This window comes from Diadema setosum, chromosome 21 (genome assembly GCF_964275005.1).
Source record: "Diadema setosum chromosome 21, eeDiaSeto1, whole genome shotgun sequence".
Classification (NCBI taxonomy): Eukaryota; Metazoa; Echinodermata; class Echinoidea; order Diadematoida; family Diadematidae; genus Diadema; species Diadema setosum.
This window is the reverse complement of record NC_092705.1, coordinates 14,644,201-14,669,450: the sequence shown is the minus strand read 5'-3', so window position 1 is coordinate 14,669,450 and position 25,250 is coordinate 14,644,201. Positions and strand designations below refer to the sequence as shown.

At 37.4% G+C, this 25,250-nt stretch overlaps 1 protein-coding gene across 1 annotated transcript in view; it reads left to right on the top strand.

Annotated features, from left to right (window-relative positions):
* The first annotated feature begins 1,877 nt into the window (after positions 1 to 1,877).
* The window catches only part of LOC140244747 (DNA polymerase alpha catalytic subunit-like), a 34,800-nt gene continuing 11,427 nt past the window's right edge, over positions 1,878 to 25,250 (top strand). The window contains exons 1-27 of the mRNA XM_072324361.1: positions 1,878 to 2,046; positions 3,248 to 3,363; positions 4,555 to 4,651; positions 5,315 to 5,392; positions 6,666 to 6,712; positions 7,719 to 7,850; positions 9,574 to 9,629; positions 10,168 to 10,418; positions 10,709 to 10,835; positions 11,502 to 11,692; positions 12,309 to 12,421; positions 12,907 to 13,020; positions 13,533 to 13,607; positions 14,009 to 14,147; positions 14,667 to 14,821; positions 15,159 to 15,243; positions 16,089 to 16,150; positions 16,770 to 16,859; positions 17,299 to 17,415; positions 18,781 to 18,968; positions 20,105 to 20,234; positions 20,958 to 21,077; positions 21,580 to 21,673; positions 22,317 to 22,426; positions 22,922 to 23,071; positions 23,899 to 24,021; positions 25,097 to 25,129. Of these exons, the coding sequence (XP_072180462.1) occupies positions 2,016 to 2,046; positions 3,248 to 3,363; positions 4,555 to 4,651; positions 5,315 to 5,392; positions 6,666 to 6,712; positions 7,719 to 7,850; positions 9,574 to 9,629; positions 10,168 to 10,418; positions 10,709 to 10,835; positions 11,502 to 11,692; positions 12,309 to 12,421; positions 12,907 to 13,020; positions 13,533 to 13,607; positions 14,009 to 14,147; positions 14,667 to 14,821; positions 15,159 to 15,243; positions 16,089 to 16,150; positions 16,770 to 16,859; positions 17,299 to 17,415; positions 18,781 to 18,968; positions 20,105 to 20,234; positions 20,958 to 21,077; positions 21,580 to 21,673; positions 22,317 to 22,426; positions 22,922 to 23,071; positions 23,899 to 24,021; positions 25,097 to 25,129 (3,024 nt within the window). The 5' untranslated portion in view covers positions 1,878 to 2,015. The remainder of the gene's footprint in view (positions 2,047 to 3,247; positions 3,364 to 4,554; positions 4,652 to 5,314; positions 5,393 to 6,665; positions 6,713 to 7,718; positions 7,851 to 9,573; positions 9,630 to 10,167; positions 10,419 to 10,708; positions 10,836 to 11,501; positions 11,693 to 12,308; positions 12,422 to 12,906; positions 13,021 to 13,532; positions 13,608 to 14,008; positions 14,148 to 14,666; positions 14,822 to 15,158; positions 15,244 to 16,088; positions 16,151 to 16,769; positions 16,860 to 17,298; positions 17,416 to 18,780; positions 18,969 to 20,104; positions 20,235 to 20,957; positions 21,078 to 21,579; positions 21,674 to 22,316; positions 22,427 to 22,921; positions 23,072 to 23,898; positions 24,022 to 25,096; positions 25,130 to 25,250) is intronic.

Here is a 25,250-nt window from a genome sequence, read left to right as displayed (position 1 = left end):
ATCCAAGTCGGCGTTCCACTGAAAAGGTCATTTGTTGCAAAGAGGATATATATGCTGGTTCTAAAATTCACTGAGACAAGCATATATAATGATATGATTATTTAGGTAATCCTTATATGCTGCTTGCCAGCACATCCACCTGACAGCAAGCCTAGTATTTGGCAACATTAATACTTCAATAGAAAAAGTTGGTTGATACATAATGCGAAATAAGGAAATGAATGCTATCTCGAGTGTTTTGATGGACCATTCTGGTCATGGTCCAAGCAAGATCATCTTCTCTCTCCCTCTCTCTCTCTTTAATTAATTTCTGGTGAATTCAATGAATTATTGTTACATCAACAAGCTTATACATTGTGTCACTTTGAAAACGAAAGAAATTCCTAACCAACCGAGAAAAAAAAAGAAACTCATTTGTACCCACGTGCTCATGAGGTATTACTCAAAACTATAAATTACTGGTATCGTAGCACAGTATACATGTATAAAATTATGAAAAACCATGTGGTAACCATCACAAGGTGGCGCTGTTCTACTTGAAGACATAAATCTATCAAGGCCGTTTTCTAGTCGAAGCTTGTTGTTGTTGTTGTTTTTTTTTTTTTGCAAGACACTCTTTGTAAATATATATTTTTATGCTTTACAACGCGATAAAGTGAATATTATAATCAAAGATAACAAAACACTCCTTCACAAACAAAATCAAACATTGCTGAAGACCCTTTTCACCAACGAACAGAACCTTCAAATAGACCCTAATATAAGCCACTACTGAATTCTCATGTAATTCATAGATGGAATGACAAACGGATGTAAATTCTGGGTGGAAATAGAAATTAGTTCAAAACTTTTTAAAAAGAACTGAGAACGGATGTTGTACGCCCATCCAGTAATATTTGTCAGGAGTGTATAATCTCAGGGCATATTCCAATCTTGGAAAATACTGTTTTTCCGCAGTTTTCATCTTGTTTTGACGCATTTTTGTCTCATGAAAAACAAAGGAAATAATGAGAAGACTATTCAAGACCAGTTACAACTAAAATTATTTCATATTTTGGTCCTTCAGCGAATTATGGCCATGAAAACCACATCTTCTCCTTCATATTTTATCTTGTAGGGGTAGGCATATCAGAGAATGCAAAAAAATATCTGAACGCACTGGTGAAGCTTGATGAAAATTGGGTAACACTTCAACATGGTATCCTTTGTGTTTTTGATAGATTTGTCTTGTTTTTAGTCTGATAGGTTTTAAACCTCATTCTTGAAAATGTAATTTCTTGGCAAAAGTGCTACGAATTTGTTATTGGGCAACGGCAAGGGGGTGTTCATGGTGTTTGAAGATTCAAGAAAATCATAGCAAGAAAAATGACAAAAATCTTGATGCATGTTCCATGTCTAAAGTGCATCCCCATCATTTCCAAATTGACTTCAATACCAAGTATGGGTAAACAAAACAGAATGGCAGAAATGTCAGTAAGATGGGACATCAAGAAAAAAAGAGTGTTTGGTTATAATGTTTGACAAATTTTCTTGAAACAGCGATACATGGGCCCAGCACACGATTTGGCAACGTTACTGTTAGCCTGATAACCAGGCATTTCTTACAAATCTGAAGGACGTCAGCCGTGAATGACATCTCAGAGGGACAATTGAAAAGGAAGATGACCTCCCCATATCCGTAAATGAACCCGTCCAAGGAAATAATGCTTTCGCGCGGAGTTCGGAGCGCGCCATTGTAAAAATTTGTCAGCGGCTTTGGAGGCGAGTGAACCTCGCATGGACAGCCGTGAGTGTCGGCCTAGGATGGACGGCTACCGTAGCATGCACAAACCTACTCTGATTCCGCGAGCCCGCTGATTACAGTCATATTGAGACGTGCTCTGACTGGACATGTTGTGAAGTCAGGCGGGCGGGAACGTATGACAACCTGAACCCTACCACCGTTATCTGTACTGCTTAATTTGCCGAATGTGACGATTGTTTGAAGAATCACTTTAGTTCATCTTGATTTGGAAATGGCGCCAATTATGGAAAACGGTGACAATGGTAAGGTTTTACCTTTGGCTTTCTGAAAATACTTGTGCAATAATCGAGTAAAGTTGAACCACTCAACGTTGTTACTGGCTGCATCAGGCACCATAGCTCACCACATATCCATATACTAGTAGTTTATAAAATATGCCATGGAAATGATGATATCGATAAGACAGTTATGGAAGACTAGCAGTGCATGATTCAATTTTCAGTGCAGTGCATCAGAGGCTTAGCTTTGGTGGTGACTGATGGTTGTGGTGATGCTCACAAAATGGCTGCCACAAAAAGTTGAAAGTTTGCTGTCTCAGAAAACTGAATATTCATGCATACAAAATACAAATAACAATGCAACATGGTGACTTTTGTTGTCGGGTAAATATATATCGTGTTCCCAGTGCAGGATTGACAATGCTTTTTCAGGGAGGTTTAATACCCGGTACTGTAAATAAGCAGAACGTATTTCAAGCCCTTTTGAGTTGACAAAATGTTGATGGAATGTCGGTCTTCATTCACATGATTTGATGGCACGATAAAATTTTATTTTTATAATGATCAAATTGATGTAAATCAATGATCCCCCCCACCCCCACCCCCACCAAGAAAAGTCAACATTTTCATTTAGTTTGTCACAGCAAAGTGGCTGTCCTTTAGTAGATCCTGTGAGAAAATGTGATTTTGAAATCTACTTGATAATTTCTAATTTAGTGATTACTTTTACTAATTACTCAATTGATATTTTAGTTTGAATAATTCGATTCAACTTACATATGACATGCATGAAATCCACTGCATTAGTGACTGCATATATGAGACTGTTTTTTTATATGTATTTTGATACAGGACTTTGTTGTAAAACAGCTTTTGCTGAACTTTTTATCCTGAATGAATATAAATAACAAACAAACAAATCCCAATCTTTATCACAATTTTTTATTTCAAGCAGTTATGGTGGCTTTCAAATGATTATTTGGAGGAAAAAAAAAATCAGACATACATCATGACTCTAGTAATAGTATACTATTGCTGGCTTTGTAAGTCATAATTAGGATTTTTTTTAATGTAAAGTATTTGTATGTGCCACTGTAGGATGATGAACAACAAAGAGATTGCATTATATTGTGATTCATATCCATTGCATGTTCCATTGGACGTATACAAAGTTGGCCCTGTTTTCACAGAAGCTTTCTTCATGCTTTCCCCTCAAAATTGCCAGATCAAGATACTTCTCGTCGGTCCAGGCGAGATGTTGGTAAGAAGAAGGCCAACCGAATGTCTGCCCTCGAGCGTCTGAAGAATGCCAAGAAAGGAGGGAAAAGATTCTATGATGAGGTTAGCATTGATTGCAGAGCTGTTTGTGTTGCATACTTAAAAAGGAATAATGATAAAAAGTGGTTGTCCATGTTGAACTAAGCTACCTACTGCATATGGTCAAGCTGAGTGAGCTCTATATCAATAACAACTTCTTGATAGATCTGTTACTAGCATTGCTGCCGTCAGTGATATGTGTTAGATCTTTGCTCTTGAAAACAAACACAAAAAAATATGGGGAGATCAAACGATCTTTGTCTAAGCAAAAAAGTTTAGAATGAAATAAAAATATGAAACAAACAAAAATATAGCAATTATAAATCCTTAAAGTTTTATAGAATGTTTGCTATGAGCATAACGATTCTAGTATTTGCCAGCCTCGTATTAAACATATATCATTCATGTTTTTCTGTACAGAAAGCCTTGTCAGTAGACATTGCTAGACGTAATTAATTTCTTGTCTCATGAGATGATACAGGGGCGTGTTTCGTAAAGCTGTTCGTAAAGTTACGAACAACTTACGAGCGACTGGTGATCAGGGGGGCGTTTCATGAAGGAACTTGTCGGATAAAAATGTCCGACAAGTCAATTATATCCGACAAGTTCAGAGAAATCAGCCAATCAGACTAAAGAATTTCTTAAAACTTGTCGGATATAACTGACTTGTCAGATATTTTATCCGACAAGTTCCTTCATGAAATACCCCCCAGTTCTGATGTGCTATACTTATCAGAATTTCAATAATTCAGCACAAGAACTGATCACCAGTTGCTCATATTCGTAAGTCGTTCGTAACTTTATGAACAGCTTTATGAAACGCCCCCCTGAGGAGTAATAATCATGATGGTGGCTTATTATTATTTTGCAGAGAACATTAGACAATATTCCTCCCCCCCCCCCACCCTATACCATATTTTATTCATCTTTCACTCATTGATCATGTTTGTGGCACGAATGATAAATTCTTGTCTCCCTCTCAAGGCTGACAAATATAATATATAATATTTTGTACAGATGAAATTAGCCCTTCTGTTAATGTTGCTGAAAATTCAATTTGATGTGATATTTAACGATATCACCTTTACTAATGAAAAGTCTATTTTTCTGAGTCTGCCATGATGTGTTAGAAGATAAGGGTTGTTTCCTCAAAGGGCAGTCTAATCAGAACTCACAAGTTCTTACCTCAAATCACAACATTTCCATTCCCTGCAGGAAGAAGACCTACAGAATGTCTATGATGTGGTTAATGAGGACGAATATTCAAAAATCGTGCAGGATCGGCAGGAAGATGATTGGATTGTGGATGATGGTAAGTTGGATATCTGCTCATCAAATTCAGATTAACTTAATCCACACTTCAATCCCCTGTTCTGATTAGAAGAAAAAGAAGAAGAATTTGAGGGTGAAAGAAAACGAGTGCATGACATGTTTCAGAGTTCAAACTTCTGACAAGTCAGATATCCTTATTTGCAGTAAACAGAGTTGAAAGAAAAAGTCCTATAACATATTTCTGCACAATTAATTAACTGTAATGATAAATTGCTTTGAGAAGACCAGCAACAAACAGATAGATTTTGATTGTACTGCTTAAATAAGCTGTTTGCATTATGGATTATCTCTGAGTAGTAATGGTGTTGTAAGTTTGTATGTTTCATATTCTAAGGTCCTTGTATTAACAGCTGGGTCATCATGCTGTGTTTTATCCTTGAGGTTCTTACTTTAAATCCTTAGTAAAGTAAGGTCAATATACATTGTATCTTTCCTGCCCTCTCTGTCTTTGAGTTTTGCGATTTCAAATATTTGCTTTAACCAATTTAATATATTGCTTGTATTCACTTGTGAACTCATATTGTTAGTCTGTGTCTTCACAAAGTGGGTAAATCTTTCATGTTCACTTTGTCTCCTAAGTTTCATAGATTTCAAATGTGTGCATCTGATATATTGCCATCTTTTTGCGTGTTTTACCTGTAAGATGGAAGTGGATACGTTGAAGACGGACGGGAAATCTTTGATGATGACCTCAGAGCAGACCAGGAGGAAGAACCCTCAAGTAATTCTCTTTCTGTATTTCTGTCTCTCTCTCTCTCTTACTCTATGTCTCTAGTATATTTGCATGTGTACCAGCAGTTTTTTCCTTAATAGATCATCTTAAGTGCTGTTGAGTAGTATACAATTTAAATGCACACATGAGAGGGTATTAGTGGAGATGCAGCGCACTCTAGGGTATTTACATGGTGTAACATGCACAATGTGCAGCCGATCATTTTCAAAATTTATTGGCAATCCATCTCTGAGATAATCAAGATGCATTGATTACTTCACTAAATTTGAATCTAGGATGTTGCTAACCTATTGTAATCTGGGGGGGGGGGGGGACATTCAATGCATTTAATGTAACTTATCCAAAGTGATTTATGGGAATTTTTTTTTTTTTTTTTTTTGAACTGGCCTCTCTCTGCCATGCAAGTGCTAATATGTCATCTTTGTTTTCTGCAAAGTTGTGGAATAGCCTGAGATTTATTTGACCTTCATCAGTTCTCTTAAAGGGACATTCCGGACGATTTTCATAATTTCACATCATGTAGTACATAAATCAACAGCTCCATGTATAGATTCCTGGAATTTGTTGTGGTCCTTGAGCAGAGAAACCAATAAATTGAAAATCTCAAACAAATTACACTGAACAGTGTTGATGACATCAGAGCCTCATATATTTCAGAAATGTAGCAGTGCAATTCCATTACAATACCACTTGCTCAACAAGTTCACCTGTGAAGAATCTATGCATGCCTTCTTCTTTTGCTCTGCTTCCGTGAGCCCCAACTCATGCATTCTTATGGTGAGGCTACCATGTCATCATCCTTGCTCATTGCAATTTGTTATAAATTTTGAAAAAATTCTCATTCCTCATCCCAATCACTATAAATTCTGAAACTCTGTACTCAGTTTAGCTGATTTATAGTTGTTCAGATGTAAAAGTCTGAAAGTCATCCGGAGGTCCCCTTTAACTTCATATCATGTACAGGTGACTCCTGTTATAACAAAGTCCTTGGGACGAGCAGTTTTCTTTCTTCATATCAGAATTCTGTCATAGATGAACAGATACAGTACATTAGGTATATGAAGGTTTATGGATGATTATTTGGGGAACTGAATTTTTAGTTTTTTGTAAACCAGATTTCATTAAAACTGTGTTCGTAATAACGGGTGTGCGCTGTACTTGCTTTTCAAAGTATTTTCTTTTCTTATGAAGTTTCATACACAACACTGATAGAGCCATTATTTGTGTCTCTCCCTCTGGTTTCTCTCTTGCACACATGCAGATAAGAGCAAGAGCCGGGCTGGTCCACAGAAGGCTGCCAAGAAGCAGGTACATGTCTCACCTTGTCTCTGTTCTGTTAAGCTGGTGGTCCGAAATGGGTTATGTGGACCACCAGCTTAAAATGCCGTAGGCATTGCATGCGAACAGCTTGCAGACGGTCCTGAAAAAGTTAAGGGAAACTGGGGTTTAAAGTTGTCTCTGGAGACAAGCATTATGAGAGTCAACAAACATACCATGTACTGCGAGAGTCTCTTGTTCAAATTATAGATCCTGAGGTGGTAGAAATAGCACTAGTGCTGATTTCTGTCACCGAGGAATCCATACCGTACTTCCTTCCACTGCATGACATATTTGTTTTGCATCCTTCAAACAAATCTTGGAAGAATAAAACCTTCTTTTTTTTTTCACATACTATATTTAGACATCCCTGTATCAAAAAAAGTCAAATCTTGGTCGAGCTATATGGTGGTGAGCGTGAGTTACACAGTGGTCTATGAGGTCCAGTACTGATAGGAGGTGACACACACTATCGATTAAAAACCATTGATCAGCCACATATCAATGTTGCCATTCATGGTATAGTGCACCATTCTATGATTTGCTGTCACAGTATAGCACATTTTTGTCAATGGGTATTATGTTTTCAACGATGTCATAGCTATATTATTATTAGTCACCTGATGCCGTGTAGACAAGTCACTGAACATGATTTCATTAATGAGAGATATTATCGACAATAAAGGCATGATGAGTTGAATTAAACAACAAAGAGAAATGCCCAATTAAATATTTATAAGTTGCCACATACCTACTATACCAGTTATTTTACCCTGTCTTGTCCATGGCCATTATTACCTTGAGGAGTAATTCCCATCAAGTAACACTAGTCTAAGATTCTTAGCAGTAATTTTACCAAATGTCGACGTAAGCATTGTTTTCAATGCACCTTCTTTGTCAAAGTCTGTCTCCAAGTGTGTTTGTGCCTCCTGGCTTGCACTAACTAGTCCAATAATTGTTGTCCGCTTGTGTTTGTGATTCCCCCATTCTTGCGAAGAAACCGACCAAACCCAAGGGTGATATAAAGAGCCTGTTTCTCAATGCGGCCAAGAAGAAGAAGTCGGACAAGGACGCCAGCGTCGCTGGAGACGAACTCCTCGGAGACATCTTGAATGAGATGCATAGTGAGGTAAAGTACCTTGCATTGACCGACTGCAGTTTTTGTCCCCGCCGAACGAGTTCGAGCAGGGGACTATGAAACGGGCTCCGTACGTGTGTGTGTCCGTGTGTGTGTCCGTCCGTGTGTCCGTGTGTGCGTCCGTGTGTGATCAAAATCTTCAATTTGCTACTTCTCTGTCATTTATGAGCCAATTTTGATTCTGTTTGCTTTATATGATAGCACTACATGGGAGCTTTGAAACTCCTACACAGAATTTCAGTCGTGACCTTTGACCTTGACCTTTGACCTATATTGTACATTTTGCTACAAAATGCTACTCCTTCGCCATTTCTAACCCGATTTCGATTCCGTTTGCTTTATGTGATGGCACTAGTTGAGGGCTTCAAAACTTCTACACAGAATTTTGACCTTTGACTTCTTTGACCTTTGACCTTGATTTTTTTACCTGTATTGTACATTTTGCTACAAAATGCTACTCCTTCGCCATTTCTAACCCAATTTCGATTCCGCTCGCTTTATGTGATGGCACTAGGTGAGGGCTTCAAAACTTCTACACAGAATTTTGACCTTTGACTTCTTTTACCTTTGACCTTGATTTTTGACCTATATTGTACATTGGCTACAAAATGCTACTCCTTCACCATTTCCAACCCGATTTCGATTCCGTTTGCTTTATGTGATGGCACTATGTGAGGGCTTCAAAACTTCTACACAGAATTTTGACCTTTGACTTCTTTGACCTTTGACCTTGATTTTTGACCTGTATTGTACATTTTGCTACAAAATGCTACTCCTTCGCCATTTCTAACCCGATTTCGATTCCGTTTGCTTTATGTGATGGCACTAGGTGAGGGCTTCAAAACTTCTACACAGAATTTTGACCTTTGACTTCTTTGACCTTTGACCTTGATTTTTTACCTATATTGTACAATGGCTACAAAATGCTACTCCTTCGCCATTTCTAACCCGATTTCGATTCCGTTTGCTTTATGTGATGGCACTATGTGAGGGCTTCAAAACTTCTACACAGAATTTTGACCTTTGATTTCTTTGACCTTTGACCTTGATTTGTGACCTGTATTGTACATTTTGCTACAAAATGCTACTTCCGGCGGGGACATATATTACGCACCGCGTAAATTCTACTTTTCCTTGTTCAATTTTGGAACCGTTATTAGATTTTTAGGTCAGTTTCCTTCATCAACTTCAAGAGGTCATGTGCATTGTAAAGTGAGAGGGAAATTCCATTTATTCTAAACTAAGAGGTTGTGCGATGTAGAGTTTTATTCTTAACTGTATTAATATATTCAAACTTACAAAGAAATTTGGAATCATTTTTTTTTTTTACATGATGTTTGTTTGGTGATGTTAGACTTTTTTCTTTTCCAGTATGATCAAGGAATTGTACTTCTAACATAGACATAAATCTTTCAAGTTCGTGGATTCATTAAAAATCAAGAACTTGCCTGTAATTTGTCTTCAAGTTTAAGCAACATAGTGCTCACTCGACTAATATTCTGTTTATCCAGACTGTTGTTCTTATGACATTTTATATATTGTAACGTTGACTGTGTGAATGAATTAAAGAGTGATAAAAGAAATATTTTACACGATTACTTTTAACAGTGTTTGGTTATGAGATGTGATATCTGGTAGAGTGCTGTGAAGAAAAATTTGCCACTGTGTTCATAGTTTGGAATTTTTTCCATTTATTTTATCAACAACTTTGCAGTCTTCGACACCAGTCTTCAAACCACTTGCAGTCAAGAAGAAAATCAAGACTCCTGGGTAATTTGTGTGTGTGTGTGTGTGTGTGTGTGTGTGTGTTTTGTGAAATGAACCCATTCTTCCTGCTACCATCTCCTCATACTCTGGCATTTTTCTTCTATATTTCTGTTCTCATGCCTCTCTTTCATATCATTTTCTTCTCTTTCTTTCATGTTTATTTCTGCTTTTATGTCCATTCTATTCTACATGTTGCTTACGTAATTTTTATTTTCTTTCTCTTCATTTTATCCTGTGGTAAATTGATATCAGGAATAGCAATGTAGTCATTCATATTAATGTGGAAAAAAAAAACAACAACAACAAGGATTATCATTTATACCTCGGAGTACAACATATAAGAAAGATAATCCCGCTGATCAGTACTGGTGATCTGTAAATAAAAGGAACTTGAAAGCACTTGAATGATGAAAAGGTGTCACTGAATAGCTTCAGTGATACATGTAGACATGCTATTCATTTGACAGCAGCCTCCATATGATTTGAAATCAACAGTTATGTTTCTTATTACCTGCTTTGTCCACCCCCGCCACACATTTAGTACGTCGCCAGGCATTAGAAATCCATTCAGCAACAAGACACCAACTCGCCCTGGTCCGCGGGCCATGACCCCCCGAACCATAACCTCGGAAATGTCTCCACCCTCGGTGATTCCTCGACCACGGTCGTCGTCGAAATCTGTCAAACGAGAACACGCCGAGCATGATGAACCGCGTGCAGCAAAACGCTCGAGGGACGTGGTCATTAAGAAAGAAGTGTTAGAAGAAGATGTGGATGAAAATGATCTAAATGGTGAGATATTTTGAATTCGCAGTAAAGTGATTGTGAAGAGATTTGAAATGTTTGTGCAGTCTGATGTGTGTGGTCCCATGAATTCATAACTGTGCTGTATACTCTGATTATAAATTATAATTGAATGATTATTCTTGAAGACTAAATCATGATTTAAGTACATAGGCTTTGTGTACAGCATGATTAAGAATAAGTATTTTTAGCAATGGTCCATATCACACACAACTGAATCATAAGATATTGATTGTAATCCTGTATTGGTATTTGTTCCTCTGGTTCCTTGTTTGTAGGACTCGATATGGAGGATCTTGACTTTGATGCAGATGAAGTGAAGACAGAACCCAGTGTTGTGAAGTCAGAAGTGAAGGAGGAGGAGGAGGAGGAAGAAGAGGATTCGAAGTCCACTGTTCAGGCAAAGTAAATCATGTAGATCTGACACATTTTAAAATCACAACCTAAAGTGATTTCTTTCAGACACAAACACCCAAATGTTTTTGTCAGAACTAGAGGAAAAGAGGCATAATCTTTTAAAAATATGTAATCTAGTTTGGAGCAGGTAAGTTTGTCTAATTTGGTGTTTTATTGACAGCCTATTTCATGTCAGGTTTCCAATATCCCTCAAAGTTTTGAAGGCTGCCATGAAAATGCTCTTATCCCGACTTAGGAAACATTGTCGTTTTCCTTTAAATGTAGCATTGCATTTATGTAAATAGATAAAATGGTTGTGAATCTGCAATTCATAACATGTGATCACAAGTTCGTTTATTTTTTTGTATTTTTTTTTTTTTTAAAATGAAGACCAAGACAGTAATTCACATTGAATAATCATTATGTTACTGACTCTGGACTAATCATTCCACATTTGATTACACTATTTCTTGCACAGTGCACTCACATAACGAACACAGTTTTGATGAAATTCTTGTTACAAGAAAGTGAAGATTTAGGTCCTGAAATTATTATCTATATATCTTTATTTACTTTGCTAGTCGGATGTAACAAAATGTTGATATAACGAAAGAATACTGGCAGTCCTGAGGACTTTGTTATGACAGGAATCGCCTGTATTTCATTTTATTAAAGCATAAACCCTGAGGTTTGTTCAACGTCGGGATGGGAGACCATCAAGGGAGAGGTGGAGGAGGAGGAGGAGGACATCAAGGTCAACATCCAGGTTGATGCCAGCACGTTGCCCCTGACAACCAACGAGGATGGGGAACAGGTCTTGAGAATGTACTGGCTAGATGCCTATGAGGATCCTTTCAAGCAGCCAGGTATTCCCTGCTTTCATGATTTAAAAGAATGTTGGCAACATGATTGATTATGTATGCAACTTGTCACTCACCATGTTGCCTCATAAAGTGATGGAAATTAAAACTGAAAACCTGCCAAATAAGAGACTTGGCTGAAGTCATTTCTGCGTTAGCTGCACATTACCTCCTTTCCAAAGTTCGCAATCTATGAAATTTGAAATAAAACAAACCAACAACAACAACAGCAACAACAACAAAAAAAAAAAAAAACAAACACATTTTTCAGGAGCTTTTTATATTGAGAATTAGTTTATTGAATTTGAATGCCACATTATAATTCATATTATGGTTATCATCAGTACCATTACCATTTTTATCTTATCAATAGAATCAACAGGAGTTTTCTTCTAAATGTCATGTGAAAGGATGTTGCAGAAACATACAGATTTATTCACTCTTAACCTCTTATACTTTCAGTAATAATCAAGAACATGTTTCTTTCTTCAGCATCCTTTAAACTCTCAAGAGTGCATATAAAACACTTGAAATATATGTGTTTATTTTCCATTTTAATCATATTTTCTCTTCAATGTCAACTTACTGCTTAAATGCATTGTTGTGTCTATTTTTTTGGCAGGTACCGTCTTTCTCTTTGGGAAGGTGTGGATCAAGGACGCCAAATCACACGTCAGCTGCTGCGTGGCTGTGAAGAACATCGAGAGATGTGTCTACCTCCTGCCTAGAGAAAAGGTATCTCCTCTTTCCACCTAGCCTCACCAAACCAGATGGCATTTGATGTAGACTTTCAGCATGAATGTATGCCAGCTATCAGGATCTACTCAGATTATCTTGATTTTGTAAATCTTTAGGACCCAGTGTCTTGGAGTTTCAAATTTCGAGACCAATGACTCTCTTTTGAACATTACTAAGTATCATATTCCTGTAGGTTGCAATTTATCATTCTAGTGTATGTTCAACTAAATGAGATTGGAGCTGTAAGTTTCATTTTTCCTTCAAACTCGAGGTAGTTTAGTCTACTGTCTCTGAAAAACTAAATAATCACTGATGTAGGATTGTTGTTAATATTGAAGGGATACATTTGACTGAATTACCTGATATACTTCTCAATAATCTTATAATTATAGTAAAACTGCTGTACCCCACTTATATCATTATATAGATATCAATGTGTCAAGAGTCTGGTGATATTTGAAATCTCACATTTTTACCAACAGAGGAGAAATCTGAAAAAGGGAACAGACACTGACGAAGAAGTGACAATGATGGATGTGTACAAAGAGTTTGATACCATGGCAACCAAGTACAAAATCATGAAGTTCAGGTCAAAGGTGAGAGAAAAATTTGCAGTTAAACCTGATGTAATATTATTTATAAATGTCCTCAATTTCTTTTGTTAGTCCCTTGAACATCAGTTTTTTTTTTTTATGCCGCAAAATGCTATCTAGATAATTGTTGCATTCTTTTGAAGTAGTAAGTTAATGATTGAAAAATTGAACATTCTATTGTGACATTGTTCTGTCTTAGAAAGAACAGTAGATAAAGTTTTTTGTATTTTCCTTCCCTAAATGATTTCTAAATTTTGAATTTATGACTTTATAACATACACCTTACAAGATGGGAGGCAAATTTTCTGCTCAAAATAAATACATTGACCTTTCACTGTTGAAGTCTGCTGCTTGTAGTATCCTTTCCAGTTGTAAGATAAAGAATAATAAAATATGTTGACTTTTCCTCTCTGAATTACAACATAAATTCACCCTATATACATTTCTGCATTGTATTAATGATGTATCAAGTTTTGACCAATGTACATGTACTCTCTCCTGTCCTACCCACACAGAAAGTCACCAAACAGTACTGCTTCGAGAAGGCTGAAGTACCAGCGGAGTCCGAGTACCTTGAGATCAAATATGGGGTGAATATCATCTGTTTAATACCACAAAGTTCACCACTTTCGTCCCCTCCAAAACAGGCAAATTATTACTGTATTAAACTCACTGGGACCCTGTGACAAGCTGCTTAGTTCTCATGCTTTGTACTGATCACATTTTAGTACAGTTTTCAGGCATAGACTGTTGCTACTGTAAAGCAAGAAATATTTGCAGCATGAAATTTTCACGAATTGGAGCCAACAGCCTTTTTCGTGACATGAAATTTTTGCAAATTGCTACTGGCATTCAGTGCATATAGTGTAAGCAAGAACTTTTTTGATTGCAATTGAACATCAACAAACAGCTCAGTCAGGAAATTCACTAACTTCTGAAATGGAGCCACCTCAGTGTTAAAGACTATTCTTATGTTGATGTTTCCGTGTAGGCTGACATCCCTCAGTTGCCTAGCAACCTTGAAGGGGAGACTTTCAGTCACATCTTTGGCTCCAACACCTCCTGTCTCGAGCTCCTCCTCCTGGATCGGAAGATGAAGGGACCGAGCTGGATCGACATCAAATTTCCTCGTGAGTAAATGAATATCAGGGCACTTTGTATCTGATGTTCATTAAAAAATGCTGGTATTGATTTCCATGTTGCCAATAATATGATTAACAAAAGACATTGCAGGGACACATGCAGGTTATGCTCGGTGTAGGGAAAGTGCATTCCAGTGTCTTTTGTAAATCAAATCAGTACTTTACCAGTGATTGACAGGTGTTGTCATGGTCAGAATCTTGGTTTAGAAGGTTATTATTATTATTTTTTTGTTGTTCTTGTTGGGAGGGGGGCAAATCTGAGTAAACTGAAAAAAAAATTTGGAAAAAAGTGTTATAAAATATATTGCACATATTTAGATATTCCTTTGGCCCCATAAGTGATGATCAAGGTGTTATGAATCATTACAATTCAACATACACCTGCATTGTATAGTCCCTTCAAGTTGCTCTTTGTTATCTTTTTGGATACCAAATTTGTTTTGCCTGGTGTCATTTCTTGTTTGTTCATTTGTCTATTATTTTGCATCATTCAATAAAATATCTCAGAACTGCCATCACAGCCGGTCAGCTGGTGCAAAGTTGAAAGTTATGTCACCAAGCCGGACTTCATCACCGTCATCAAAGACGTGACCCCACCCCCTCTGGTTGTCATGACGATCAACCTCCGCACAGTCGTCAACCAGAAGACCCACCGCAATGAGGTGATGAATGCACCTACTTTTGAAGACGATGTACCTGTATGATTATTTTTGCCTTCAGCTTGATAAGCATAACACTGTGAAAGACAATTTTGCTAAATATGAATCTACCTGAGAACATGGGGTATGATTTGTAATTTTTTGAACTCACTATGCAAACTGCTTTTTTACCTGTGACTTATGCTTATTTGTTTTGGTTTGCACTCATAGTTTTTCATTTATATTGATTGAAGATGTGTTTGTATGAAATGATGCTCTTTTCTTAAAAGCATGTGTGTGAACACATAACACATTGCAACATTCTCTACTGGAATTTGGTTTTATTTCATTCTTTTTTTAGATTGTTGCAATTTCTGCCTTGATTCATCACAAATTTCCTGTGGACAAAGGTGCCCCAAAGCCTCCATTTCAGCAGCACTTTTGTGGTAAGCAAAAATGGTGTAATGTAAATTAGTGTAGGAAAGTCTTTATATTGCAGTTGGGTTGATAACAGACAAATAGAGTAGGTGGATGGTCATGTGGTTAAAATCCAGCAGCCAATTTCAAAATAAAACATTTAAAACATATGCATTGAGTGATGTCACAAACATATAGTATTTCGAGAAACGTAGTACATTGACATAATTCTGAAAAGGCAAAAGTTTAGTAGATGGGGTTGGTTTTTTTATGTCAGTGTCAAAGGTCAGGTTAAACACAAAAAATTCACTCCTTGAAGTTCATCACACTTGGTATATGACCAAGGTATGGCAGGGAAATAATTTGTGTCACTCTCTGATAATGTTCAGATGCTTGACAGCTGGGTGAAGTACTAAACTTTATTTTCTTGTGCAAGTAAGTTCAGACATACCACAAATTTATTTTAACATCCCTTATTCAAAGTTGTTATTGGGATGAGTTATGAACTATTGCAGGGTACCTGATTGGTCATCTGTCAAAATGTGGCAAAAGTCATATAATACTCCTGAAAATGTTTACATGAAATACAGATGTGTATGCAGGGAATCACATTGGGCTCTATAACTTAGCAACACCTATATATATTTTTTTTGTTTACATTTTGTTTAGAGTCTGTGATTCTAACTTTTCAATTAGGTTAAGTGTAGAAGGATTGCTTGATGCTAATGGACAAACTTTGCAAGTTAAGTGTAGTGCCTGGGCATATAAAGGTTAATGATTAGATTAAAGATGAAAGCTTATGAAGTGTGTGTTACACGTCTGGTGGTGTTTAAAGAAACAAAACTGATGGTTTTGATGTGATTGCTTTTCACAGTTCTCAGCAAACCCAACGACTGCATCTTTCCGTATGACTTCAAAGACGTCATCAAAAGAAAGGTAATTTTGCTCACTCCTTATTGTCAGGGAAAAATATTTTAGCATGATATGCAGGTGACCTTGATGGAGACTTCAGAACATAGACATAAGCTGACTATACATTGCCAAAGTTGAAAAATAGTGTTTGAGACCAGGGAGGGCAGTATACATGTATATTGCCCAGCCAGTAGAATTGTATACCAGTACAGTGTACTCCCATTATAACACAGTTTTTAACGAAATGCCGGTTACAGTGAAGTAAAAATTCAGGCTGCAACATTATCCACTCTATGTATTTTTATTGTTTATTTGTTCTGTTACAACGAGATTTTGATATAACGAAAGAAAACTGCTGGTCCCGAGGACTTCGTTATAACGGGAGTCCACTGTATGTATATTTTCCTGTTCTAATGTACAGTCTTAGAGGAGACAAAAGAAGGCTGAAAGATATACAATATAAACATTTTAACCTTTCCAATGAGTTTTTTTGTTTTTTTGTTTTTTGTTTTTGTTTTTTTGTTTTTTTTGTTTTGCTCGGAATGAAAAAATATAATAAAAAGCATCTATAGAAAGATGATGATATTCCTAGTATTAATAATGCATTTTTTACCCATTGGCCTCTTCATCTTTTGCAAACCAGAACATGAAGGTGCAGATTCTTCCCCAAGAGAGGGCGCTGCTTGGATTCTTCTTGGCTAAAGTTCACACCATTGACCCAGATGTCATTGTGGTAAGATTTGTTGTGATTGCTGAATTTTGTGCTGGATGATATCCCTATCTCACCAGATGGTAATTTTGCTACAAACCTCAGAATCGACAAACTGTGACATCATGTTATTCACAGCAGGTTACATGATTGTCTAATCTTTTCTGAATTGACATGAAAGTGTTCAAGAGTTTTCTGTTAGTGCCAGGGGTAATAACTCAAGATCTTATTATCTAGGACAGGATGGGGCGTAGGGACAGGAGAGCAAAAAAAAAAAAACCCAAACAAACAAAAGAGTGAGTTGAATTTGCGAGGCCAGTTTGTGGGGAATTGTTGGGACTAAATATGACGAGGGTCTGTGAAGAAGGTGTCTTGTTTCCTCCACAAGTGATGGTGATTGGAGATAAACTTCAACTCTGCAAATTATTTCCAGATTTTGACATATGTCTTTCTCCCTCCTCAGGGTCATGACATCTATGGCTTTGACCTGGACGTTCTGCTCCATCGAATCAGTGCTACGAAGACGCCCCATTGGTCAAAGATCGGCAGGCTGAAAAGACAGATCATGCCCAAACTGAGTGTAAGTCTCATGGGTTGGGTCCTCATGCCTGTTAATACTTTTCTTTATATTTCTCTTGCAGTCTCTCTCTATATATTATACGGTGTATATATTTATACAACGTCCAAGTAGATCCTTGTAATTTGATTGGAGGATTGTTGGTGACGTGATATTCAATAAGTACTCCATTCAACGTGCCGTGCAATTTTGGTTCTATTTTTGCGTGCAACTTGGTTCGATTTTTTCGTTCAAGAAATTGTACGGTACTGCATGTACTGTGTGTTGCATATTGAGGATCGCATGCAGCTAGTGCAGTGTACTTCTGCGGTACATGCATGCGCGTATGTAGGCCTACGTAGTGCTAGTGTACGAGCGCTAGCTGTGACCTGCATTGTATCTACACTGATTGCACAAGCCAGAAAGTGAATCGCAGTGGATCCACATGTAAGTATGGCTATATTTTTCATACATATATAGACTTCTAGGCCTACTTAGACCTACCCAACAATCCTCCAACCAAATAACAAAGATCTACTTGGACGTTGTATAAAACAAATAGTGTATGGTCTTTACTCGTGCAATGGAACAAGATTTCGCACTCGGTGAAAGATGAGGCGCACTATTCAACTCGGCTTCGCCTCGTTGAATAGAGCGCCTCTATCTTTCACCTCGTGCGAAATCTCGTACCACTGCACTCGTGACCATTCACTATTTGTATACTATTTCTCCCTCTCTGTCTTTTGTCTGTTTGTCTTGGTTTTTTTCTCTATTTTTGTCTTTTTCTCACTCTCTCTCACTGTTTGTTCTCTCTTTTCTTTTGTCACCCTGCTACTTCAGTACCTGTCTCCTTGTTTCTGTCACCCCTCCATTTAGTCTTTTTATTTTTGTAGTTTAGAAGCAGAAGGATGTTAACTCCACAACTATACTTGCTGCTCTTCTGATTTTTGACAATCGACAGGATGAGAAAGTCACTGAGACATGAGTGGAAAAAGGTTGTATGTACAGAGTGTACATCTTGGTCTTAGTGTTGGATATGTCACAAACTTAATGTGACTCTCCACAGAATAAAGTGAAAATATCAGAGCTTTATAGTGATAGTTGGCTTAAATTCTATTTTTTTGTTTGTTTTATGTTTTTGTCAAGATGATTATTTGTGTGTGTGTGTGTGTGTGTGTGTGTATGTGTTTGTTGATTTTTTGCTTCCCCATCTCCAACTCGGTAGTCAATGATGTGCATCTCACTGTTAGTGTTGGATATGTCAAAAACCTACCGTGACTGTCCAGAACATAGAGTGAAAAAATGAACAAAATATCTATTTTCAGGGCCTTATGGGGATGGCTGACCTAATTTTTTCCCCTTTCCTTCTTCCTCTTCTCCATCTCTCAGGGTGGTACGGGGAGAGGCAGCACCTTCACAGAGAAAAATGCCACATGCGGCCGCATTGTCTGCGACGTCAAGATCTCAGCCAAGGAGCTGGTGCGGTGCAAGAGCTACGACCTGACCGAGTTGGTCAGTCAGCTCGTCCACGAGAAGAGGGTGGACATTCCCTTTGAGCAGATCAAGAACATGTACACGTATGTGAAACATCTGAAATAGGGAAAACTGCTGTAAGGCAAAACAGTACTCATATGCCTGCAATCTGCGTGCAGTACTATTACACGTGACTTGGAGTTTATACTCACCAAATTTGATATGTGAAACGTGAAATGGGGAAGGCTGCTTAACCTGTTGGGGACGGTTTGATTTTGCTACAACATGCTTTTCCCATAGACTCTTGCCTGAGTATACTTGTCCTCAACGTGACTTGGAGTTTATACTCACCAAATTTGATATGTGAAACGTGAAATGGGGAAGGCTGCTTAACCTGTTGGGGACGGTTTGATTTTGCTACAACATGCTTTTCCCATAGACTCTTGCCCGAGTATACTTGTCCTCAACGGGTTAAAGGAAAAACATTGTACTCACATGCCTGCAGTACTATTACACATGACTTGAGTTTATGCTTAACAAAGTTGATGCAACAATGACATTTGGTAATGATGGTATGATCGATTATATGACATTTTTTCCAAAATCACAAAGTAGCACCTAGATGACATCATGCATGAGTGATCACACTGAAGAACATATCAGGCAATAGTCACAGGCGTGAGCAGTGACCATGGAACATTGCATGTGAATTGGTGATGGCTCTTCTGAGATCGAGAACCCCAAAAGTTTGGCAGAAAGAAGAAAAAAAAAAAGAAAAAAAAAGAAAAGACCCAGATTTCGAGCAAATACAATGAGTGATATGCTGATAGCATATCACCTAATTAGCAAACTGTTATGACTTCTTTAATACTATTTCTAAAACTACTGTTTATTGTGTGGTTATTATGGGAAATTAGAGTTTGTGTTAAAGAACCAGTTCTCATCACTTCAAATACTTTTATCATAGACTTAAAGTAGATACTCGGGTAGGTGTTTTCAACGAGTTAAGGTGGTCTTAAAGTGAAAACAGTTTTTTCATATGCCTGCAGAATTGTCAATTTTTGCTCTAAAATGTACACATATATATAAGAGATATATGAAATAACACTGTCATAACACAATTTTCATTTGGGTAAATGTGAAATATTAGCCAGAAGGGTTTACCAAAAGTACACATTCAATCCTTTATGCATTCAGTCTATTGATTTTATATATTTCATTTATATGTTTTTCTATGAAGGACATCGCGTGACCTGACCTACCTGGTTGAGATGACGTGGAAGGACACGTTCTACATCTTGCGGCTGATGTGTGAACTCAACGTCCTCCCGCTGGCCCTGCAGCTGACCACAATCTGTGGCAACGTCATGGTAACGCATCCTGATCATCCGCATCCCATCTTCTCAAACAGCTGTGAAGAGGAACACTCTTTCAAGATAGCTTCAAGACTAAACCCCTCTCCCTTCATCCATATTTGTTATTCGTAGCAAGGTGGTCCAGTTTGGAAATTATGCAAACTATGTGCAGAACCAAACTAGTCTTTGAGCAAACCACACTACCATTCAATGCAGTGATTAGATGAACACTAGCAAAAAGAAAGACTGTAGATGAGAACCAGTGGGGAATCATTTTGACAACATATATTTTGAAGTATCTTCATGTTTCCACTGTAGAGATGACTGAAAAGAAAAGTACGATAGTGTAGGTTTTATGTGTCATGATGATTATGAATACAAGTACCGGCAACAGTACAGTGCACTCCCGTTATAACGAACACAGTTATAACAAAATTCCAGTTACAATGAAGTAAAAATCCAGGCCCCAACATTATGTTTTGTATTGTTTATTTGTTTGGTTATAACAGATATCGATATAACAAAAGAAAATGTCTGGTCCCATGACTTCATTATAATGGGATTTATCTGTAGCATCATGAAGATTATCCATCTGTATTTTGTTATATTTTTCCTCTTGATATCATTACCATTTTTACTGTGAGGATCATTCATAAAATCAGCATATTATTTTTATCATGTTTCTGTAGTCATTATGATTACAATTGTTTGTTCTCTGTAATGCTTTAATCCGTTCAGTCTCGAACTCTGATGGGTGGACGGTCTGAGCGCAATGAACATCTCCTCCTTCACGCCTTCCATGAGAAGAATTTCATCTGCCCTGACAAGGAATACAAGAAGAAACCACCACCAGTCTCTGTGAGTATAGGTCATACAAGGTATATCTGTGTCAAAGGTCAGAGATCACATATCCTTGCTTCAATCTTCTAATGTCGGGTTGTGTGTGTGTTTGTTACACTTGTGTTAATAGCTTCGTTATTGGCTATTAAGTCACATTAAGAAATAAAAATCAATTTATTTTTCCAGAATTCCCATGTTCGTTTCTTCAGCTGATTCTTTATTCAGTTCATCACTTCCACAAATATGAATTTGTAACATATTTAGCACTGTCCTACATGAAATATTATAGTATTAATTGCACTCTAGAATTAGTACCAGTTTTCAAAAAGTTATAGAATACAGGGAACACCATTCAATTTGTTATCTGAGTTCATCAAATTGTGACGTGGCTTTGATGCGTCAACCTGATGACTGGAATATAGCACATACATCAGCTATGTGTACACCACCTCACCTTGTTTCAGACCTCTGATGTAAATAATTCCACAAACTCTTAATCCTCTAATAAACACCTCCACAGTATGATGATGCTGATGAGATGGATCGACCAGCTACCAGTAAATCCAAACGAAAGCCGGCCTATGCAGGAGGACTTGTTCTGGACCCCAAAGTCGGTACGTAGAGAGATTTTTTAGAACTGCGTCCACAATGTCAGAAATGCCATTTTATGAGGAATGAACCCTTTGGTAATGCCACCTGGTTCCCCTGTATGTGCGTGTGTGTGTGTGTGGGGGGGGGGGGGCACCTGTTTATGTGTGTGGGGGTGGTTGTCGTGTGTATGTCATATGAATGTCTAAAGTTTGTCTGAATATGTGTGCATGTCTAGAGAATGATTCTTTTTGAGGTTAGGATAGGAATTGATAACATTTTGTCCAATAATGTTGTTGTATATACTTTGTTTGAATGATTTTGGTGATTTTATTTTGTTTTTATGTATTCAACAGGAATGTTATCTTATTGAAGTAAAATAAAAAGTGTATTATGGGTGTGTGTATGATATGGGTGTCATTGGGTGAAAATGTCTGTGTCTCTCTTTGGCTATGTCATAATAGCCCTCTATCCCATTACTCTGTAAGTTAATCTTTGTAAATTTAAAACAAAAAAAAAACCAAAACATTGTTATTTAAACAGGAAAACTGAAGGAAGAGTTGTACATGCTGAATATTTAAGACACACACACAAAAGTGATTTGTTATACAAGAATTGAGTAGAGATATATGTGAACGTATCTTTCCCCCCCCCCCTTTTCGTTTCCAGGTTTCTACGATAAGTTCATCCTTCTCCTGGACTTCAACAGTTTGTATCCATCCATCATCCAGGAGTATAACATCTGTTTCACCACGATAGCACAAAGTCCAGCAGAACAGGTGAGGCACCAAGGATCTATGAGAATATTGAATTATCAGTTCCTGTGCATGTATCTCTATTTGTATTTTCATTGATTAAGCCATTACTTACTGGAACCTGATGAGCCCTGTATGAAGTCTATGAAGGTCTCAAGAATCCTGTACGGAGTGGCTTAATATACTTTGTATGTATGTATGTAGGAATGTATGATGTATGTTTACCTGGATGTCTACCTGTATTTGTCCTAGAGGAGATGACTTGTAATGCATCGCCCGAGACATGTCAGCTAATGACAAATATTTAGAGAAAGCAGATAATAAGTGGTTTGCACACAGAATGTTTGTACATGTTACTCAAAAACATTCCTGACTGTTGCATAAGTCTTTGTAGGATATATGTTTTAGTGCTTCAGACTCGGGGAATTGTAATGGGGGTACCTTAAGGAGATGCTGATACAGATCTCTCATATACCGGTATACACTGCATCACTTGGATGTTTTCTTGGTGGTATCCAGGAAGGAGGGGAGGAGTGGATGCCAGAGGTTCCTGACAGCGACCTGGACGACGGGATCCTACCGACGGAGATCAGGAAGCTGGTGGAGCGCCGTCGTCAGGTCAAGAGTTTGATGAAGCAGCCGGACCTCCATCCCGACGTCAGACTTCAGGTTTGCTGACCTCTGATTAGTTGAGAGATTTCCCTACTGAAGTTTGTTTGTTTGTTTGTTTGTTTTTGTGTGTGTTTGTTTTGGGTGTGTGTGCATATATGTGGTTGTGTGTGTTTTAAAATGGGTTTAAAGTGACTCTTACCTCTGCATGGTGGTCAATTTGCTGTAATTTTTGTGTGCAGCTTAGAAATCTGCTACGTGTAAGAACTGCCTGCAATGAAAGTGTTTAAGGTTTCGGTATGAACTCAGAAAGTAAAATGTAAGCTGTGGTTTCATGTGTTAATGTATCAGAGAAAATTAAAAATATGACATATTTCATTCATTGATGCCAGGACTGATTGTTTTAAAGACTAGAAGAACTCTCAATCAAATGATCATGTAAAACTACTCAATTTTATTTGCTATGATGAATATATATAATATGCAAAGAAATAGGTAGAGGGATGAGTTGACATGTGTATACTTTTTCAAATTCATGAAATTCTTCCGTCGAGATGTTTTTATTGCAACTGATTAACAAATTGCCCTACATCAACATAAATACGTATGTCCATGATTTCTTTTGTCAAAGCTACTACTAAAAATCAATGCAGTGCTTATTTACGTCGATGTAGGGCAATTTGTTAGTCAGTTGCAATGTGTATACTTATCGTTCCCTTTCAAGCCCAATGAGAGCATCCTGTATTTATCAGAACTCCTTTACACTCTGTTCTGTAAATGTAAATCATAATGAGTATACAGAAAATTTCTGTGCCAGATGTTTATAACCACACATTCCAACAAGATTAGATCACTCATGGACATCATTGTTCAACTTGCCTCCACAGTATGACATTCGTCAGAAGGCGTTGAAGCTGACAGCCAACAGTATGTACGGTTGCCTGGGTTTCAGTCATTCACGTTTCTATGCCAAGCCATTGGCTGCCCTGGTCACCAGCAAGGGGAGAGAGGTAAGAGACTACAGGAAGTACTTGCTTGACCTTTGACCTATGTTACAGCACATTTGCTCTTGTATAGTTTGCAAGCCAAATATGTTGAGAGATAGCCACAAAGGATTTTTGTTGCAGACGTATATGTTTAAAGGTAGGGAATCCCATTTGCATGCCTTGAATGAAGAGTTGTATAAATACAGTGGTATGTTGAAGAGAGTATCATTTTAGAAACTCCCATTAAGTACTGAAAGTGGAAGGTAACATTTAGTACATTTTTATTGACCGTTAGATTTTGAATTAAATTTTTTTCGGGGCTCACCGTAAATTCCAGTACATTACTAGGCTACCTTTGCAGACCCATGCACTGCATGTGTGTCCATCATGTATATTTTGTGAAGAAAGTTCATCAAAACTTACAAACATTTCTATATACATTCTTGCCACACACTCTATATGTTATTACATCAGCTCTTATACTTTAAGATTTGTGTTTATAGATAAAAAAAAAAATACAGAAGACTGCAACAAAAAGGCTTAAGTGTGGCTGACACACAGAACTACTGAGTAGTTGAGTTTTTGTGCATTATTCAAATTGTAGATAACTGTTGACTTCCAAATTTCTCAGCAGTGGCCTAAACAAGTCCCCTGAGGTTAATATTTGATGTTTTGCTGCATTTTGGGAGGTCTGTAAAAGGTATCCCCTACCTTTAAGTGGTCATTTCAGAAAGTGGTTTGGAAAGTGGTTGCAGATCTTTGCGGATTTTTCAAAATATGTGACGTTGCAGAAGTTTGCAGCATAAGAAAGAAGCACTGGGTTCCAAATTGCTGTTTAGATTCTATTAAAATGGCTGATTGACTTGAATAGCTAAAGATGTTTTCAGAGTTAATTACCCATAATTATGCTAGTATACTGAAGATGTAATTTGCTCTGTACCTCTATTTAGAACACGCTTTGCATATTAGTCAAAAGGGTTTTGTAGCATAGATTTCATTTACTCGTGACATGAATGTAAACTCAGAATGAAAGTAGAAATGTTGAAGTGCATTTGAAACTAATTTACTGCATTTACCATTTTATTCTGTTCATTTCTAGATCTTGATGCATACGAAAGAGCTTGTGCAAAAGGTATGTACCTAAATAACTTTTATGATGTTAATCAAGCATTGTTGAGTGCTATCAGCAATTCAAATTGTGCGATTATTGAAAGTGGAGAATTGTTTCCAGTTTCTAGTTTTCATCATTTCGT